At 41.8% G+C, this 22,070-nt stretch overlaps 1 protein-coding gene across 2 annotated transcripts; it reads left to right on the forward strand.

Moving 5' to 3' along the window:
• The first annotated feature begins 1,516 nt into the window (after nucleotides 1-1,516).
• Nucleotides 1,517-16,139, forward strand: TMEM263 (transmembrane protein 263). 2 transcript variants are annotated; one of them, XM_063445362.1, is made up of 3 exons: nucleotides 1,517-1,684; nucleotides 4,612-4,680; nucleotides 14,441-16,139. In XM_063445362.1, the coding sequence occupies exons 2-3, from the start codon at nucleotides 4,617-4,619 to the stop codon at nucleotides 14,719-14,721; spliced, it is 345 nt and encodes a 114-aa protein (XP_063301432.1). In that variant the 5' UTR covers nucleotides 1,517-1,684; nucleotides 4,612-4,616; the 3' UTR covers nucleotides 14,722-16,139. The 2 variants fall into 2 exon arrangements, with proteins under 2 accessions (XP_063301432.1, XP_063301433.1); XM_063445363.1 differs by having other exon boundaries at nucleotides 1,517-1,666; nucleotides 4,611-4,680.
• The last annotated feature ends 5,931 nt before the right edge of the window (nucleotides 16,140-22,070 follow it).

The following is a 22,070-nucleotide window of genomic DNA, read 5'->3' on the forward strand; positions in this document are numbered from 1 at the left end:
GTGGCGAACGCGAACACGCTATGTTCGCCAGGAACTATTCGCCAGCGAACAGTTCGGTACATCACTACAGAAGAGTAAACACTCGCAACATAAGTGTGAAAACCGCAAGGGAAGTAATTAATGAATGCTACCCTGGGTGGCCGCCATTTCGTATAGGCGAACGGGCCTTGTCTGGTTCCCACACAGGGACCCTGCGAACGGAGGCAGTTTGTGACATGGGTCATTGTGAGAGTCCCTGAGGTTGGTGTGGACACTTCTGGGGCACCTGCGAGTTTTGCGGGCTTTGTGGTGCCCGCTGGGATGAAGAGACCAGCTCTTTTCCCGTGGGCAGGCTCTCTGTGCCTGGGAGACAAAGCAACGGTCCTTTTTTCTTGCGCTTGGTCCCCCAGGTATAGAGGCTCATGGGTTGAAGATCCTCCTGAACCTGGATGTGGGAAACCCTGTGTTTGGAGACAAAGGTACAAAGCCATTTTCTGCATTAGGTTCCCAGAGAGGGGGGGACTCTGGGAGGGGGCATTGTATGCTGTGTGTTACCCTCCTTGCATGGGCTTATGCTTAAAAGCTGTGTGTGGCCAATAAAGTTTGTTGTACCTCCAGAACTGTGTGTTGGGTCTCTTTATATCCCAAATGGTTCCTGTTCAGCTGAAGGAAGAGAAAGTGGGGAGGTAACCAGTCGGGTTTTCAGGTGTTCCGCTACAATTCTAAACAAATTTATCGTAGTTTAAAGACACACTACTGTGACTATTCTCGCTGTGGAGCTCTGTTATAAACTCAGACACACCAACAAAACGGAGCTCCTAAAATAAAGTGACACTCAGATAGCAAACAGGAAGAGAGGAATGGACACTTTGGAGGTATGCACATGGGCCATAAATTCTCCATCACTGGTCTAAAATATTGTGGTAGCTGTGAATTATGAATTGTAGAAGGGAAGCAATGGCAAAATCTATACCATACATCTCAAAGTCTAACTTTACTCTAACCATAAACACTTGCCTACCCTCAAATCTCAACCCAGAATTTCTCACACTGTCTATCAAAGTGACCACACTGCCCCACCCTGACACTGCACCTGCTGTAACTCCTAACATCCCCAGCCACTCACAGAAATCAGAAAGAACTGCAAACCTCCAGCCAGAGTTTACTACCAGCTCTGACACCGAGCCCCATTCCTGCCACCCATTGGGCACCATCATTCTCACACTGGCTGGGTGTGATGGGATTGTCAGTCCAGGTAACTGATTACTAATGGCTGCCTATCTATCACCTAAGGACCATGACCCCACTCTATGCTGCCAGCTGTGCTGACTGTTGAGCAGGATGGGGGTGACGGTGCCCAGCCTGGCCCGTGGTGGCAGAGGTTACACCCAGCCCTGTGCCATCAGTCAGGCAGGGAGCACCACAAGCCACAGACCTAACGGTGCTTCCAGAACATCTGGGCACCTCCACGTCACAGGCGAAGCTGGGATCTCATTGGCTGTCCGCTCGCAGGCTCCCCATTGGCTGTGCTGGAGGATGCGTCAGGCGCCACGTCTGCAGCGGCCGGACAGTGCTAGAGAGCCTACAGCCAGGGAGCCAGCCAGCGAGGGAGCTCTGTGACCAGCCTAGTGCAGCGACTGGCAGCGTGAGGGAGCTCTGTGCGGATTGCAGTGCAGCGACTGGAGCCTGGGGATACCTGCAGCCGGTGGGTGTCAGCATGGAGGAATGGCGGCGGGGGAGGGTGTCTGGGTAACCTGGCTGTGTGTATGGGCACTGTGTGCTGGGGGTCATTACAGCCAGATAGGGGCTATAGTGTGTGTGTGTATATAGTGTATTCTAATCTAGAACATTTAGATATCATAGATTGCATCAACTGTGTATATATATTATTTTGTTTTATTATATTTAGTATATCTTGTAATTAAAGGTGTAAGAGGTGAAAAATGCACCTCTGGTAGTTGAACTGGCTATTGGCATAAATCAGGATATATAGTTAAGAAGTATCATCAGTTCCCTTTAACTCTCTGCATTAGTTGGTTAGTAAGGTTCTCTTTATTGATGGGGTGTTGTTTTTCAGAATGAGTAATACTTCAGTTTGTACAAGGTGGTTTTGTTGTGGGGAGCCAATTGAGTGTTTTTTTTTTTTTTTTTTTGGTTTTTTTTATCACTGGAGATGGATTTTAAAGCTCCTAGGAAAGTTAGGACATGGGCCCCTTTTTGGCTTCATTCCCAGCGTCATTTTACTTCTCTGTGGCATAAGTAAACTGTACACATGGGATATTGTGTGACTGCTATAGCAACTAACTAGTTAACCCTGGGGTTATGTACTCCCCATCTTCACCTGTGTGCGCTGTTTTCAGTATTAAAAACTCCATGCATTGTTAAAACATGCTCTCTTTTTCTATCTGTTTAATCGACTTGGACGAGGCTTGCAATCTACTTGATTGTGCAGGGATTTATATTTGGATTACGTTGCAACATTGTATTCATCCTTCTTCCCAGGGATGATGTTTTTAAGGTTGAAGTAAAGCGTGGCAGAATTTTGAGAAGAGGATCAGGTTAAGCCTTTGCCACGTCACTGGATTGAAGAAAGCCTCCCCTATGCTTGAGAACAACCAGGTCTCCTCCCTCCTTGTTACAGACCTTTTGTTCAGCCCATATTTTTATTCTCTCTCTCATCAGACACAAAAACCATATCTTATGAAAGTACACACTATTAAACTTCTTGGAAACGCGTATGCAGTCATCCGTTGATTAAAGATTATAAATACATCTGCACAGCACTTTTTTGAGAGAGTTAAAATCTGTTGATTTAAAAAAAAAAAAAAAGATACTGCCAGATTACAAGCAAATATATATGTTCTGCAGAGGGGTTATGCAAATCTCCGTAAATTAGCAGTTTAAACAAATGCTCTCCTATGGATTGAGCAAAGGTTCCAAACTTTCGCTGTAATATATGCACAACTCGGTGGATGTACACCAACACTAGCTTATAAATAGCTCGCCCTTGATATCCTTATGTGTAGTCCTGCTATTATTTTTCTTGTTTGGTTTGTTTTTAATTTATATGATGTTTAACATCTGCTGGCCTTTTTTTTTTTTTTATCAGAAAGCTGATATTGTCTGAACTGAAAAATACAGGTGGCAATTTCGATTGCTCTTTGTACCTGTTTTGCACATTTTACCATATCTAAATCTGGTTTCCTCTTGTGACTTTTTAGATGGATATTTTTTTTTTTTACCCTTGGATGAGCAAGAGTTCAAACATGACAATATCTTTCAGTACATCTTTCATACTTGCAAACGTTGCCAGGGGGAGGGAAAAGTGCTGATAACTGACTCCATTAACCATCTACATACCAATATTTACTATGTTGAAAGTATTTGCTGGGGACAGCAGCCATCTTGGTTATCTTGAAGCTTCTGTGACATACAACTTCTGTGAGAGAACATTATATATATATATATATATATATATATATATATATATATATATATATAAAATCTCTATATCCTGGCTCTATTTAGTTTAAGGCACATATACATTTGGATGTCAGTTTTTGTGTGATCTGTTTATTTTTTTCCATTTCACATGAGACTGGTAGTTTTATGCATTTAGCCATATTCCCTTTAATTATATTTTTATCATAAATGCTTTCTTATTACCGTTGCAAAATGGACAATGCAGTATTTATGCTTAGCTGTGTAAATTCACATTACGGTTTTAAACTAAACCGTGAGGAACTGCAAATTTTAGGCTGTCTTGGCTACTTGGGCTTAACATTTGCAGTTTCTATCTTTTGGTGAATAACCCTCCTCAATAATAATCTTGTTTTACTTTTACATTTATATACTGACCTTTAAAATGAGCTGTGCGGAAGACACTGTGAGAGAGTTTTCTTTAATAATGTTTATTTAAAGATTACTTGTCATGTGAGTTATATTGGCTAAAATGTAGTAGGCAAAATCCATTTACACATTATAGGTAATTGTATGAAATAATTTTATTTGCCATGAAGTCCCAATTTTTGTTTTAAATATGTGGTGGTGACTTCATTTATAGCTTACCTACTGTTGTAGGTAAGCTTCTCCTACCATTACCTTGCTATGAAGGACACCAGTGACAATCCTCAGATAATGCAGGGTGTATCGGCCCATGAAAGCAATTCTGTATTGTATTCTTAAAACATTCCACCCCTCCACTGTCCTAGTTTTGGCAGGTATGTGTATGTGTGCCAACATATACCCAGCACCCCAGTGATGTCTGCAAGGAAAGTGCTAATTTGCTCAAGATTTATATACTGATCTTGTCCCCATCGTGTGTTTTACGTGGCTCTATAAATAATTTGTACAATGGAAAATGTGAACATTTTAAATACTATTTGCAGCTGTTATTTACTTGGCGAAGTCTTCTTTAAATGGTCTATGACGGTGTTGCTTTTTTTACAGGCCATACAGCAGTTGATGATAGGATCTGTTCTTTGTCTCCTGAGGGATTATACCTTCTGTATTGCTGTGTAATTACATGTTTTGCTGCTTGCAGTTGTCAGCTTTCATGTTTTCCCCTTCTTTAATTTACCCAGCATTCATAATTTTAATATTATATTGAAAATATATATTTTTTTTTTTTAGGAATAATGAATCAGACCGAAAAAACTGAAGAAGAGGTCCCATCTTATCTGCGAGATGAGGCACCAGAAGGTAATAATTTTTAGCATTCACACTTTTTTTTTTCCTACAAAGTTTTATTTGACTTTTATAAAATAAAATATGAATCCTAACAGACTATTTATTGTTTTATTATGTATTCATTTGATTGTTAGAGTTGAGGGCTTTAAAGGTTAGATGTGCTTGCCTTCCAGCACTTTGTCCTGTTGGCCTTCCACCTTAGCGGAGATTATCAAGATTGATGGTGTCAGCCAATCCAATGTATTCACATCTGAAAACATTGGGAGGCTAGTGCAAATGCACATCAAAACACTGTGTTGCGCCTAACCGATGATCTCTATGAAGCCATCTGATTGAAATAGCAACGTTTTACTCTATTTCAGCACTGGAGGCATTTAAACCAGTTGCCATTTCTGCAATGTTTTCACATCAGGGTTAAAACAACAGGGACATAGCACCCAGATAACTTAATTGACATTTTTGCTGTGTGTGTTTAAAGGGACACTATAGTCACCTAAATTACTTTAGCTAAATAAAGCAGTTTTAGTGTATATAGATCAGGCATAGGCAACCTTCGGCACCATTCCCCTTCAATTTCACTGCTCAATTCACTGCCATTTATGAGTTAAATCACTTGGTTTCTGCTTATGCAGCCATAGCCACACCTCCCCTGGTTATGATTGACAGAGCCTGCATGAAAAAAACAACTGGTTTCACTTTCAAACAGATGTAATTTACCTTAAATAATTGGATCTCAATCTCTAAATTGAACTTTTAATCACATACAGGAGGCTCTTGCAGGGTCTAGCAAGCTATTAACATAGCAGGGGATAAGAAAATCTTAATTAAACAGAACGTGCAATAAAGAAAGCCTAAATAGGGCTCTCTTTACAGGAAGTGTTTATAGAAGGCTGTGCAAGTCATATGCAGGGAGGTGCAAAGTCAGCTTTATTTTACAATACAATGCAATATATACCAAAAAAAAAAGCCAAACAACCAAGTGATAAGGCTAAAGAATAAACCAAACATTATACGCAATTCAGAGAAATAGTCTACCAGATTGAGACGTGAGTCATAAAACCAACCCCCAACTTTTGGCACACTCGGGTGTCTTTGGGCACTTGTCAGTGCATTGCTGATAGGTCTGTGTTTTTGTAGTGTGAGTGCTTGTGCAGAGCAGATTATTTTACTGTGTGTTTTTGCTAGTGATATAGTGTGTGTGTTGTGGATGTAGTATGAGATAAGTAAGGGGTCAGACACTTGTGCCATGCACAGCACTCAAGACTGCCATAGTCAAAATTTGTGATTGAAAACCTATTCCATCTTAATGTCTGTGAATAGTTAATACAATGTTAAACAAAAATCTGCACACCAGTCAAGCCATAAGACTTTTCCCACAGTAATCACAAATTTACAGTGATGTTACTACCGCAAAGGATTCTGGGTGGACATATGCAAATTAGTTCAACAAAGAATAGCATTTTTGCCTCATTCGATTTTAAACATGGATTCCTTTGAGTCTGTGTTTGCTGTATACAACAGCTTTGAAACACCACTTCGGAAAAGATGCAAAGCCAGTGAACCACTCATGGACAGCTGTTTCATTGTTAATGCAAATCATCAGCATGAGGTTGGTTGCTGGCTGGCTAGTGAGGCTTGGCTGTACTTGCGAAGCAAAAAACAAAAAAGGTATGGTGGGGAAAAACACCTTCCAACTGAAGTCTGTGGATAGTTAACACAATGTAAAAAAAAAAAAAAAAAAATATCTTTTTTTTTTTTTTTTTTATAAACCTTTGCTGTGTTTACAGTTTGTTGTATTTATTTTTAAACAAAAGGTTAAACGGTAAAGACATTTTTCCTGGCATATAGTGGCAACCAGCTGGTTTGTATCCTCTTGATGGACAAGCCGACTGTCAATAAATAAATTAAAATAGCCCTTCCTCCTTCCCCATTAAAACCCTGGATTTACCCCAGGACCGTCCGTATTCTTTCTTGTCCCATTCGGGATGGACACGCTGACTGTTATTGGAAGTCTGGTGAGGCGCACAGGCTGCTGTCTGGGGGGGATCGGGCCGATAGCTCCCTGGAAGGTGAGCGGAGTGCCACGCTCTGCGTCCTAGTTACAGAGCAAGCAGGAGAATCTGCCTTCTTATGCCGCGTGGAGACTGGCAATGGGTAAGAGGCGGTCCCGGGTGGTCTGCCAACGGAATTGCAAGTTCGGAGCTGGTGCACGGCGGTGGAAAGCACGCCCGGGTGGCCTTGCGTTCTACCAGAGTTCCAAATGCGCTACATGCGCAATTCAGAACTTGAAATTTTTGCGCCAAATTCAAAAAATGGTGACTATTAAAGCTGTGCAAACCTTCAGGGCAAACCCATGCTTGTTGTCTGGAGAAGGAATTACTGTGTCACCAGCCCACCCACACGGTTCAGAGGTCTTTAAGGTATGATGTTTTATCTTTTCCTTAAAGCCATCTGTCAGTTTTCTGCGCTACTCCACTCTCTGATGGATGCTGGATGCAAAAAGAAAATGTGCAATAGCTGCACTTCTGAAGATTTGGAGAAATCTAAGCCACAAGATATGCAGAAATTCCTTAACTGGTCCAGGGTAAACTTCCTTTTTTTTTGACCACTAACAAAAGACTACAAGTTTCAAGACAGAAACTCTAGCAAACTAGACAAAAATAAGCGGTTCTGACACCAAAGTAGGTGGACGGATACAACTTTTTTACAAGGCATGGGAAGAATCAACCTCAAACCCATGGATTCTGGGGGTCATAAGAAAGGGCTACAAAATCAAATTCTCATAAACTCTGAAACCTTGTTTTCTTCTGTCCTCTTACCCATCTCAAAAGAAAAAGGAAGCCATTTGGTCAGAAGCTATGGCACTGTTAAAAAAGGGTGGGACAGAGAGTGGCAAGACGTCAGGAAGAAAAAGGGGTATATTCCAGATTCTTCCTGGTACCAAAGGCAGATCAGTCTGTCAGGACCTAAAGAATATCAACAAGTATATTCCATACCAGAAAATCCAGATGGACACAATTCACTCTGTCACTTATTGAACAAACAGAATTTTATTGCAACTTTAGACCTAAAGGATGCCTATCTTCACGTTCCCATTGCGATTACAATAAGGACGTGTCTAAGGTTTGCAGTTCACTCCGGTTCCAGAATCCATCACTTCCAATTCAAGGTCCCTCCCTTAGGGCTCGCATCAGCCCCAATAATGTTTACCAAAATCTTACGCCGTTAACTGCAAGATTTAGGGAAATGGGTGTTTCTTTACTCCCATATCTGGACGACTGGAATCCGGAAGAAAGAAAACACTTTTTTTTTTTTTTTTTTTTTTCCCCCTAATTTACAAAGAACACAAAGCAGTTTGGTATGCCCTAGTAAACTTTAAACAATGGATTCTGAACAAGGCCGTAAAGATACAGTTGGACAATAGCACGACGGTAGCATATATCAACTATCAGAGGCTTGCACGTTCCTTGTGGGGAGATTATGATGTAGTCACAAAGGCACCTATTCAGCGGGTTCACATAAAAGGTGAACAAAATGTGGTAGCAGACTACCTCAGCGGGAACAAATGGTCACAAACAAAGTCTTCTCAGAAATAGTGAAAAGATTCGGCCTGCCGGTAATAGATCTAATGACATGGAGATGGAACAAAAAAGTGCAGGAGTTTGCTTCACTATTCAGACAGGACAACCCTCAGGTTCTGGACAGCATGTTGATCCCCTGGCGTTTCAGTCTGGCATGCCTTTTTCCTACTATTCCAATGATCCTGAAAACTTTGCAGAAGATCAATGCAGAACAACCTTGAGTGATTGCTGTCCTCCCATATTAGCCAAACCGGAGCTATTTCTCGGCATTGCGACTTATGGCACTGGACTACTGGGAGCTTCCATTCTCCGATCAACTCCTGGAAAAAATCTATTTGCTTGTTCAGATTGATGGCCTGGCTGTTGCCCTGGTTCTTTAGGATTACCATTGCATTACAGATAACCGGTTTCACACTATTCTAAACTCCACCAGAGCTTCCACGTCTACTATCTATTTGAGGATTTGGAACAAATTTCTCCATTGGTGTGTTCAGCATAATTGCTTTCATTGCTGTCCCTCTGTCAAGACAATTCTTCAGTTTCTGCAAAAAGGCTTTGAAAACGGTCTGTGTCTCTACTTTAAAGGTTTAAAGCCATTTTTTTTTCTGCAAAAGTTTGCGACATTGAGGAGATCCAAGCCCTTTACACTTCATCGGAATTCACGATTTTCCATCAGGACAAGGTTGTGCTGCATACTAAGCCTTCTTTTTTACAGAAAATTATTTCAAGAAAATCTCTTAATGAATCTCTGGTGCTTCCATTATTCTGTAGTTCGGATCAAGAACGGAAGTGGCATAACCTAGATGTTCGCAGAGCTCTTCTGATTTACTTATCCCGTTCAGCAGAATTTAGATCCTCAGATCAACTGTTTATTAATTTTCAGGGGAAAAAAGAAGGGTAAGGGAGCATCTAAACCCACTCTGGCGAGGTGGTTAATGGACACCATCAAGTTGTCTTCTGAATTGCACGATGTTCAATTACCTTCCTTCATTAGGACACACTCAACCAGAGTCATGTCCACTTCATGGGGTGGAAAATCCAACGCCTCTCCTGAAGACATCTTGTTGCAGTTGCCGGCTCGCCGCGTGGCAAAGCTGTGCACGACCGGCACAGTCTAGCCGACGGCACAAGCTTACCTGCTCATCGACGATCCGACAGCTGCTTCTCCACATCCTCCGACCGTAGCGCCCGGATCCAAAATGGCGCTGACCGCGTGGTCGCACTTAACTCCGCCCCGAAGTTTATACTGGCGTGCGCGTGACGTCACAACGTCAACGCGCACGCATGTTTTGGGGTCAGAGGTTTCCCTCTGACCAATCAGACCTTTGAGAGGGATATTTAAATCCCTAGCTCACTCCAGTACCTTGCCCTGTCGTGGTTTCCTGTTCCTTGTTTCCTGAGAGTGCTTTATATTTGTGAATCTGATTTCCTGGTATCCTGATCTTGGCTTTTCCCTGGTTATTCTGAATTCTGGTTTCCCTGACTTGGCTTGTGTAAACGGTATTGTGTATTTTCTGGCTTCCTTGACCTCGGCTTTCCCTTTGACCATTCTCTGTCTCTAGCGTATTAGTCCGGCCATTCTAAGGTCCGGTTTACGCTCTGTCCTTTTATTTTCCTTTTCTTGTCTATGTATATGTTTACATAGTTTCTGCGTGCTGGACCACACTAGCAGTCGTGACACATCTGCAAAGCAACAACATGGTCCTCTTTTCATACATTCATCAATCACTGTTGGCTAGACATCTTCTTGTCCCACCATTTTAATGTTCCAGGGATCTTCTTAAATCCCACTGGTACTGCCACTGTATACCAGGAAAAAACGATTTTTCCCCCCCCCCCCTTAATATAGTGGCAGTATGATTCCCTCCCCCTTTTGATAATACATTTTATATTGAGCATGATGTGGCCTATTAGTCTTTTTTTTTTTTTTCCCTCATTTACTGACTATCCTGAGGCAAGTCTGGGGTTTTAAAGGTGGACTATTTAATTTTTTATTTAATTTTTATTTATGGACAGTTGGCTTGTCCATCAAGAGGATACAAACCCACTGGTACTGCCACCATATTAAGTGTAAAACAAATTTCCACAGCATTCTTTTCTCATATTGTCAAGGTTGCCAGTACTACAGGAGGGCACTGTACAATATAATAGTCCACATGCACACAAATGTAACGCTACAAAGCAACTGCAGCACTCCTCAATAACACAAAGCAAAAAAAGGCAACATATACACCCCAATTTATGGTTGCCTACCCCTGAGATAGGGAATGCAGTGTGTGTGTGTGTGTGTGTGTGTGTGTGTGTGTTGCAGTATGCGATGGCTCCACTCCTCCGGCTGCCAACTCCTACATCAGGGGCTCTGTGTGCTTGATGCCTGTTTAGCCCTTCGGGTGGCCAGCTACAGCATGCAGATAATGAGATACAGAGGGGGATTCTGCCACACTGATCTAGGAGACAGCTCAGCCAGCTCACAGCGCTGCCACAAAGTAATGTAAGTAAACAAAGTTTCTACATGGACGGCAAGCAATATTGGCGTGCCGGAACTTCAGTGAAAAACTAAGTGTATATAGCCCTGATTCCCAGGGCTAATAATTCTAACTTCTGCTTTGGAGACCCAGGGCTTTTCAGGTACCCACTTGGGGCTCTAGGCTAGGTCAGTCCCCCTCACACCCTCTGATGCCCTTGAACCTGACTAATTATGTTTTTACAGTTTAGATGGATTTGTTGGACCTATGTCTAATCTTGAAACCTCTGAACAGTTGGAACACTAATTCTCACTAACACTCAAACCCCAGAATAAAATTAGAGGGATTCATTTACAGTGCAGAGCTCTCTCTGATTATTGTGTTATGGATCCTTAAAGAAAACCATAGTGTTCAGAATATAAACGTGTATTATAATAGTTCTATAGTGCTGGAGTAAACGGTTAGGTATCTGGGCCTCCCTCTCTGTGGATTTAAAATGTATTTTACATACCTTTTCTCCCTAAGTGCCCTGCATTCATTGCTGAGGTCATCAATTTTTATGATCTCAGCCAATCCAGTGCTTTCCCAGAAAGCATTGTGAGGCTATTGCATATGCCGCGGTAAAATGCAGCACTGCACCAATCAGGATCACCTCCTAGAGATGCATTGAATCAATACATCTCTATGGAGAATGGTCAGTATCTCCATGAAAAGGCAGATTTTACATTAAAATATCTGCAGGGACAAGCTATAGACACCAGAACCACTGCATTAAGCTAAAGTGTCCCTTTAAGTCAGGAATGCCCAACCTGCAGGAACCGTTGTCATGGGGGCCCAGTTGCTGTCTGAACTGATTGGTGGCGAGGAAGGTCAGGGAGCAGATTACTTACTGTGATCTTTCTGCACAGCTACCTCGCTCGGCCTGCAGTGAGCTGGCAGCTGAGCTATGTAATCCTGCCATCAGCATCATTACTGGGCACGCGAGGGACCTGTGCAGGAAGAGCAGTGATCCCATCACAGCAGTAACCAGTGGCCACCAAGGAGACGATCCACTCCAGTCCTCCCAGAGCAAGCTAGGGAGGCTGGGTGGACCTCCTATTTACTGAATGTGATTTTTGTGTTTGTGATTGTGTATGTGTGTGATTATTTGTATGTCTGTGTGTGTGTGTGTGTGTGTGTGTGTGTGTTTTTATATGATTGTGTGTATGGGTCTGTGTTTGTGATTTTGTGTGTGTGTTTACTAGATAGCTCCCCACACAAGGGAGTTATCTACTAAATAAATTAAATATCCAAATTAAGAAAGGGGCTTTTAAAGTTTTATTAAATGTTTTATAAATTTTATGTGTGGTTCAAGACAAATTACTCTTCGCTCAATGTGGCTTGAGGAAGCGAAAAGGTTGGACAACCCATGTTTTAAGGGTAACAATATGCAAAAAGTGTTTTTTTATTTTATTATTTATTTGTTTATGCATTCTTTGTTTTGTTTTTTGCACTTTTTAGACATACAAAACATATATATATTACATTAATTACTATATTTTAGATCCTAAGATCAGCTCCTTCTTGTATTTATGAAGCTGAACTTCATCTTTCCAGCCTTGTGTTTTTTCTAAATAAATGTTATTCCATTTACATATATACATGGATACATACATACAATTTTCTTCGCACAGCCATGGTTGTATCTATATTTTAAGAGATGTTGTTCGGACCTCTCATTCTTAAGTAACTTATTCTGATATTTATTTAATAAGAAACGTTAACCATTTTTTTAAGCAAAAAGCTTTTTAAGTAGTTCCGTCCACTACATCTGATGAGTGAATCTGGAGTTTGAGGCCAAATTATATATGCCTAGGTGATAAGGAAACATGATCCATGGATGAGAATGAGGAGCTCCTAGTAGTAGAGTCAGCACCTGAACTGGGAGGGTTTACCTGAAATATTATACTAGACTGGGGAAAAAAAAAAAACTATTTCCAAGGTCTATTAAGCCAAACTTTCACAAGTATGCAAAGTGCCCTCTTAACCTATGCAAACCAAACGTTTGTGTGTATGTATTTATTTTCAAGTTTTTAGTAAAATTGTGTTTATTCATGATTCTACACATGTTTAATGCAATGCTATATTTCTGTTCCAGTAATTAGTTTGAAATCCTATTAAATATCATTGCAGTCTGTGAAATATGATGGGGCCTTTCAGCAATTAAAACTATGCTGACCGATTTACTTCTTTTTATTGAAGGTCTGACATTTTTGTTTTACAATTCAGTGAAGTGTGCACCCCAAACTTTTGTTCTTGATGTGGCAGATGCAGGTATAGATTGAAGGTTTTTATCTTTTAATTTTTTCCCTACTGTACATGAGAAATTACATATGAAAAGACGCTTGAGGCAAACTATCAACTGAAATATTGTCAGAGAAAAGGAGTTTGGAACAGAATAGCAGGTGCACACTTGAGACAGTCTTTGATGTTCTTAGCATTAGTGTTTTGCTTGCATTCCAAAAGTTTAGAAAACCGAATAATTTGTAGCCTGTTCAGTGACATTGCTAAGTTAATTAAGATGCATTACAATTCCATTTTCCTATGGTCCTTTATCCCAGTAACTGCTGTGTTGTTTATTGGTATCCTTAGTTACAGCGGTACTATTTTTTTTTTCTACCTCTGACAAACTCTCCATATATATATATATATATATATATATATATATATATATATATATATATATATATATATATATATATATATATATATATATAATTTTTTTTTTTTTTCTTCTTCAGACTGAACAATATTATCTTACTCTATGCTATGAGGACATTTTAGAGTCTTGATCACATTCACAGAGCAAACACTATACATATTTAGTAATAGAAGATAGGTCTGTTTTAAGCAACACTGAAGGACTAAGATTAATTTTTATATTGTGTTATGCAATAGACAATTCATTATGTACATGACAAAACAAAATACAGATTTTTGAGCTGCGAACTTGGGCGCAGTTTTCCAATTTAAAGACTTCTCATAAAGCAAGCCTGGAGTCCACAGACATGGGGAGAATGTAGACACGCTCTAGCAGAGCACACCTGTCACTTATATTCTCTTTGTGGAGCTAGCGGAAGATAATCTCCCTGACTGTCAGACAGCCGATGAGGCATTTTTGCAATGATTTATAAAAGTGCCAATTTTAATTGAAATCTGTACTGTAGTAAACTACTATTAACATGAACATATGCTAACACATAAAGCACATAAACCTTGAGTGGTTTATCTGTGTGGAAGTACATGTACTGCTAATTCCCAGTGCTTGTAGGGAGTTATAGCCAACAATTCTTTAGTCAGTCCTGACCCTTTTACTGTAACTAATGGAGTGTTGTGCAAATGCCCAGTAGGGGTTTGGCTTGTAGCTGCAATTATTTGTGCAGAGTACTGTAATTTAATTTTTTTATAAAGGAGACTGGAATTTAAGAACCCCGGCTTATACCATAACCTATGCCAGGAGCATACATGGTTATAGTGTTTTTGTAAGTTGAGTCCCATCATCTAATCACCTTACGTTGGTATGACATAGAGAATGTGTATTTTTTCACACACAAAAAGTTTGTTCGTTTATTTTTGTTCAAATTTAGGGCCTCTACATTTAGTTTAAAGGGACACTATAGGCACAAAAACATTATATATAAAGATTTCTCTTAAACGATTGTTTAACCATGTTTATCTTTTCTCTAGATAATGTCAAAGATCATCCTCAGCAGCAACCTGGTATGATTTCCCGTGTAACAGGTGGCATTTTCAGCATCACCAAAGGAGCTGTTGGAGCCACCATAGGAGGTGTCGCCTGGATCGGAGGAAAAAGTTATGAAGTGACCAAAACAGCGGTCACATCTGTACCTAGTATAGGTGTTGGAATTGTCAAAGGTGGAGTGTCTGCTGTCACTGGTAGTGTTGCTGCCATGGGATCTGTTGTCTCCAGTAAAGTGAGCGGAAAAAAGAAAGACAAGTCTGACTGATTCAAGAACTCTTATTTTCTTTCTAAGTGAGAGCTAACCCCAGCCGTGATATTTGACTTCTGGGACTAGTTGAGCAACAGCCACACTACATAAGACTTTTATATTAATAATGCTGTTGTGGCTGTTGGTGTAAGCACATGAAATCACAGAAGAAAAGCCATGATCTCAGACTATGAAGGTTCATTCATACTGCAGTTCATTTGTTACATTGTAATACTCCAAACCAAATCATGTGTATGAAGGTGGGGGAAAAAACAACCTAGTTTCAATATTCAGTTGCAAAATGCAATTTGTTAGATCTGCTATGTGCATTTGTGAGTGTGTGGGATTGTGTGGTTTTTGATTCATATTACTGTTCTGCACCATAATGTAGTCCCGGCTGGCTGCATCTAATTGCTCTTTTTTTTCTGTTTGACTGTAAGACATAGGTCAGATTAGCACATGCATAAATGAGTAGAAATGAATCCTAACTAGGAAAGGTTTTTTTTTTTTTTTTTTTATATTCCTCCGCTTCAGAACCAATGAAATTGTGGGTGAATCCAAAAAGTTGAAAAAAAAAATATTAAAAAAAGGCTGCATTTTAAGGGTCACTTGAGCTGTATTTTTATAGGTGTCCAACAATTTCAATTCTTGTAGCTACAAATTGAAATTTTTTTTTTTCAATTTATGTTTGTAATACAATAAAATTTGGTTAGTCCGTGCATTAGGAGCAATAGTTTTTTCTCTGCCTATATTTTCTTTTTAGTTGCTGCTTGACTAGTTTTGTGCACCTTTCTTGGAATTTTTTTTTTTTTTGCTTGTAATTTATTATTGTAAGACTTAAAATCACATTTTATTTTAATTGTGATCACGTTTTAGTCCTATTTTCTGCAGATGTTAGTGCCTTATAGCGTAAAAAAAAAAAATCTTAACCTCAGGAACACTACATGTTTTTTGTTTTTTTCCTACACAGACTGCCCCGTGACATTTGATCTTTCATAGTTTAAAAATCCATTTGAACACTCCTTATACAATTGTTATGTAAACCAGGACTTCTTTTACTAGTGTCATTGAATATGAAGGTCCAGTTCCAGTGGGGATATTTATAGAATATGGACTGTTCTGACCAGCGTTGATGAGATGTTTGTTTTTTTAAATATATATACTTTGAAAATTAGCTTGCTTGCGCTCTTTATATACAGCATATATTTACTGTATATTTTTATGCGTAATTTTACTGCAGAATGCTCAGTCGGCGTGCAATGTCATGTTCTGTTATCAGCCAATGTGTTTTTTTTTTTTTTTTGTGTTTGGTTTTTTTTGTTGTATTTTTAATATTCTTTTCAGAATTGTGTGAAGATCTTCGACCACTTGAACTGTGAATCGTGGTGAGAATTAAAAATAAAGGTTGTGCCTAAATAATGTATTTTGTTTTTCTGCAATTTTTTTTTTTTTTTTTTTTAATTCTGTAAATAGAAATCTATGTCCTTTTTAATGCTGCATAACATATATGAAAACAATGTGGAAAATGCTCATTGGAATTAAAGGAGACAATCAAAGCACCTTCATGTCTCTTGTCAGTCTATATTTACAGACAGTGATTTGTAAAAATCACTTTTAGCTAAATGCCTGCAAATTCTATGAGACTATATAAATCACATAACAAGGAGCAGACGTCTTTGGAATGTCATTGCTTTTTAACCCCTTAAGGACACATGACATGTCATGATTCCCTTTTATTCCAGAAGTTTGGTCCTTAAGGGGTTAAGGACCAAGCTTCTGGAATAAAAGGGAATCATGACATGTCACACACGTCATGTGTCCTTAAGGGGTTAAAGGAACCTGTGCAATGCTGCTGCTAGTAGCTTCATTCATGCAAAAGTACAAGTGAGGCTATTCGTCAAGCAAATACATACAATATGATGTGGTTGCTGTAAGCTTATGAAGTAGCTACATTGATTCAAAATGTTTTTTAACTTTGTGTATGGGTTTTAAAATTGTGGATTCAATTTGCATATTTAGCATAAATAAAAAGAAATATTCCCCAAGTAAGTGGATTAATCTCATAAGAGCAGGCATTAGGATGCTAGAGTAGGACCTGCCAAGAATGGGGTACATTAACGTGGTGGCAGACTGGGGCGACCTTATGCAATATATGATCATATACTGTAACTAAAACCATTTTGCCTAGATTAGGTTATTTTTAATAAACTTATATTCTGTGAGTCTTAAAATTGCTGTTTAGTGAATGAGTGCATTGAATCTTGTATGTAGTATAAATTGGCCCCAGCAGCACTTGTATGTACCTTTGTAAGTTTTTTTTGTGTGTGTGTGTAAAGTTTGAAAGGGGATAGGGAACTGTTCTTCTGGTATTTAAAATGTGTCTAAAGTGAGACACAGCTTTATAATTGAACATATTTGTTGAACATGGTCCACTGTATATAATCTAAAGCTTGTCCCTAAAAAGTAGTTGGTATGATGGGATAAAAAATGTATTATCTTAATTACTAATACAAATTCCCCACAGTAAAAAGAGCAATTGTGCTTGATGAGATATTAAATGCTTAATGTCATTTGCCAGCAATAAGTCTGCTCAAAGCAAAATTGAAAGCTTGATATATATATGATAGGCAGGGTATTATAAATTAGATATAAAGTAGCATTTAACTCTCATGAGGGAAGCCGTGAAGTCAAAGAGGCAATGTAGTTGTAACTACATATAAGAGATGAGAAAATATATACCTGAAACACCCAAAAAATCTCGGCATGTGTGCGTGTTTGCGCTTGTTAGATGAGGCAGCAGCGAGTGCATAGAGGGAGTGTGACCTTCTTAGGTTGGTTTTTAAGGTGGTGGCCATTCGGTGGCCAGTATTCGTGTTGTGCCCTGTTTGGATCTATGCACTACGAGTTGGTACTCCTGACCATGGGAGTAGCGGGGGGGGGGGGTAGAGGGGGGGGAGAAGGGGGATGTGGAGTGGTGGTGTCCTAGATAGCCCGTGAGTTTGTGTTTTTGTGGGGAGGGGGGTGATTGGTCCCTGTTGTGGGAAAGTTAATGTCCTACGTGTGTTCCTATCCCCGGGCTGTGTCGTGTTGCGCCGTGTTGCTGGCATTGGCTCTATCGGTTGTGGTGAGCAAAATTATACGGGGGAAAGAGAGAAAGGGAAAGCTCAAAAGGAGGTGTTAACGTTATGCAACTGAACACTTAGTCTCTTGAGGGGCTTGGGAGCGGTGGGCCTGACAGGTGGGTCCTAGGCATGGATTCCAGTGCCCTATGTTGGGTCGACTCTTGAGCTTGTTCCTGGGTCCATCGCTCGTGTGCTCTCGGTCCTCGGGACGAAGGTTGCTGTGTGGTCTGGGTTCCAGGTGGGAGTGGAGGTGCTTGGAGGTGTGTTGGCCGGCAGGCGCTCCAGGCCCAGTGCTGTCAGGAATGGTGTTGTGTCTTCCATTGAGGTAAGTGTGTGCAAGCTTCCTTTTCGGGTCACCATCAAGGATCCATTCATTCCCCACCTGTAGCTTATGTTCATTGCTCTTAGTTGGCTTGTTACCGGTTGAAATGTTTTGCGCCAGATGAGGGTTGCCTTCGTTAGATCTTGGTAAAACGTTAGCGTAGCCTCTTCAAAGTGTAGGGGTGTTTTGCCTTTAGTTGCTGACATGATTAGTATTTTGTCGTGTACTGATAGGCACCTGAGTCCAGGTCCAGGTAGGCGATAGGTCCCCTCAGCCGTCAATTTATTTGCTACTGCGTGAGGCAGGATGAAGGCCAGTAAGCTCCTGACATAGTGAGGTAGTTCGTCCGTGTGGCAGCAGCAGCCACTGTTAAAACAGTTTTTTCCTTTAACATGTATAAACCGCTTCAAGAACCAAGAGTACGCGGGTGTAATGTATTGCAGGTTAATAGCGTTCGTATGCTGGCAGCATAAAATCCCGTCGGCATTCAGGTAATCGTTCCACGAACAGTGATTTCTATCGCTGTTCGTGAAACGAACAAACTGCCGAGTGGAGACCACCCTCAGGAGGTCGTGTGGCTCTCGTTAAAGAGTGCACCATTGTTGCAAACGGTAAATTAAGAGGATTCAGGGTGGCCGTCGGCCATCGTGGATCCTTTGTTAGCCCAGCGGTATTTGGTCGTCGAGCGCCTGGAACCAAAATCGGCTGCTCGGCAGCACGAATACCGCTGGACTTCCAAGCCGTTCGGGAGCCCCGGTATTTCGGTATTAGGTTTCTATGGAATCCTTCGGTAGTTTGAGGGGAACCTAGAAAATAAATGTAATTCATGCGGCGTTCGGCTATTTAAGCTTGGATCGGAGCGGTACTTTCAGGGAATGTGCGCTCCGACCCCAGCTATCTACCGAACACCTGTTCATCTAAATCTGACGAACAATATTCCTCTTATGTATTTTAATGTAAAATAGGGTTTCTGCTGCACAAGGGGATAATCCACTTAACAGTATATGTTGGTGGGAGTGTCCCTCTCGTGCAGCAGTGTATTATGGGAGAAATGTCCCTCTTGTGCAGTTTCCCACGTAGTCCCCTGTTTCCTCACCCCTGAATTGTCTGTCGGGAAACCCCTTGCATGAGAAATCCCATAAATACTGTGAGTGTGTGAATAAAACCTCAGTTGACCTCCAAGCTATGTGTCGTCTAGTTCTTGGAGGGAAGGGATTGTAACTACGCTACCTGTCTTGTACCTGTCTCAGATTACCTTTCCTGTCTACCAGCGGAGATACCTTGGATAATACCTCTACTCCGCTACAATTGGTGGCAAGCGACGGGATCGTAACTACACAGCAAGAAGAGATCGGCAGGAATTGGAACGAATTAAAGGAAAGAAATACTAATCCGTGAGTTAAACCATTCGGATGAAACCGGAGTTCGAGAATACAGAGAAACACATGAACAGTCGGTGAATGGAAACAGATTATTCCCTTTTGAAACGGGACACATTAAAGGAATTACTGGAAGCGAGAGGGAGAATAGCAAGCAAAAAAGCGAAGGCTGTTCTAATCGCAGAACTCATGGAAGGAGACAGAGCCGCAGCTGCGGCAGCACCTCCAAGGGAGGAGGAGGAGACCGAATTTGCTAAGGAATATAGGAGCAGGATGGCTTTGTTTTCACCAGCCCTAGCTGAACAGATGGCTGACAGGGTTTACACAGATGTGCAGGACTACATCATGCTTCGAAGGTCACAGATGAACCAGCAAGCGGGGGAGGGAGGCACAACGCCTGTCCCTACCCTGCCAGGAAAAGCAAAGATTCCATACCAAGCATTTAAAGCCTTTATGGATACAGAGGGCGACATTGATGGCTATTTGCAGGACTTTGAACGGTTATGCAAGCTGCATGCGATCAGCCCTCAAGATCAAGTGCCTTTGTTAGCTGGTAACCTATCAGGCCGTGCAGCAGAAGCGTACCGAGCCGTGCCTGAAGAGGACAGCAGGGACTATCAGAAGGTAAAACTAGCCCTCCTAGCACGATATGCCATTACACCTGAGGCATACCGACTGCAGTTCCGGGCATTGAAAAAAACAAGTGAAGGACTCCCATGCTGAGTTCGCACACCGCCTACAGCGTGCAGCCACCGGGTGGGTTGAGGCAGCAAAAGCCGTCACTCCACAGGAGATAATGCAGTTATTGCTACTGGAACAGTTCTACACGAGCTTATTACCAGAACTACAGAACTGGGTAAGGGATCGTAAACCCTGTACCTTGCAAGAAGCCGCTAAACTAGCTGATGAGCACCAGGATATCAGGCGGGAACAGCACTCCTCACCTAAAGTGTACTCCCCACCAAACCTTCCCCGACCTACCCTGGTAGACTCTCCCCGACCGGGAGGGACCTACCATCCACAGCCTCCCAGATACAACAACCGGGCACATATCCGATGCCATGCCTGTAACCAGCTGGGACATTTACAAAGAGATTGTCCCCGAAACAGGACCCGACCACTGCTTGACCCTCAACACGGAGCCTTGTCTCGTTCTTGGGGGGATTCACTGTATGCTGTTGGAGACTGATTGCTAGGAGTGTAAGCTGATGTATGCTTTTCCTGTTTGTCTGCTAGCAGCTATTCGTGAGGTTCCAGTTTGGAGTGCTATTTTGTATCCAGTTCGGGAGTTTGGTGTTCTGCAGTAGCTGTGCCTGTGTCTCAGAAAGGGGATTATCACCTAAACGGATTTTAACCCCTTGTCTGCTGAAACAGTCCGCGGTTACTGCCGCGGGGATGCCCCTTATTTTTAGATTAGAGCGGTGGTGTCGGTCCTCCTTGGCAGTCATCTGTGCAGACATGGCTCTTTGGTAGGACCAGACCTGCTGCATTGAATTCTGGAGTTCTGAGATGTGTGTTTGCATGTCTGCTAATGCTTTTTCTGAGGCCTGTATGTGGTCTGTGATGGCTTTCATGTCAATTTTTATAGGAGCGAGTTCCGTGGCCAGGATTTTATGGAAATCTGTCAGCAGGACCTTCAGGTCGTGCCGTGGAGTCGGTGGGGGTTTCAGGTGGCTGTGGTTGTGTGGCCAGTGAGTGGTCGGGCTCCGTTTGTTCTCCCGGGTAGTTATGGTAGGTGAGTCGCGGGGTTTCCGTGGGAGCGGGTTTGGGCTGTGTTGGCCGTTGGAGCATTGTCCCTATGCCCCTGTCTGTCGCCGTAGTTTTCTGTGAGCGGCGGCCCATTGCTGGCATTTGGGCGAGGGGTCCGGGAGAAGTCGCCTCTTGTTGTGTGAGGAGCGGCTCCAGGCTCGGGAGCGTCAGCGTGGGGTAGGCCCCGATTTTCCTCCTCCGTTTCGGCTGGGTCGGTGTGAGGGAAAAAAGACATCTGTCGCCTCAGGAGGCGTTGGTGTGTTCAGCTGTCAGCTTTTAACGGCTTGATGGGCTTTCTGTTGCGGGATATCTGAGGATTATTAATTTTGCTCGGAGGAGCTTGCATGCATGGCGTCTTTTCAGGTGGGTGGTCAAGCTCCGCCCCCGATATGTTGATTTTTGTTGATACTGTTGCTCATCCGATTGCTCATGCCAATGCTCAAGGTAGAAATTTCAGGACCGTCCCCCTACGCAAACACTGCAAACCCAGCCAACACACTAACAATGCTGACTAAAGCACTCCCCTGGACCCAAGGATATGGCCCTTAAAATAATATCACTAAACGTAAAGGGGCTCAACACCCTTAACAAGAGATGGCTAATGGGGCGAGACATGAAATCTAAGGGGGGGGGGGGGGGCGCGGACATTGCCCTATTGCAAGAGACACTCCTCCCACAGACAGCTCTCATCAAACTAGGAGACAGGACATATATAGTAGTACACGAAGTGCGGAACACCAGAAAAAAAAAAAAACGGGTTGCAATTCTAATACACAAAAGGTGCCCGCTCATGAT

The sequence above is a fragment of the Pelobates fuscus genome, chromosome 3, assembly GCF_036172605.1.
Source record: "Pelobates fuscus isolate aPelFus1 chromosome 3, aPelFus1.pri, whole genome shotgun sequence".
In the NCBI taxonomy this organism is placed as follows: domain Eukaryota; kingdom Metazoa; phylum Chordata; class Amphibia; order Anura; family Pelobatidae; genus Pelobates; species Pelobates fuscus.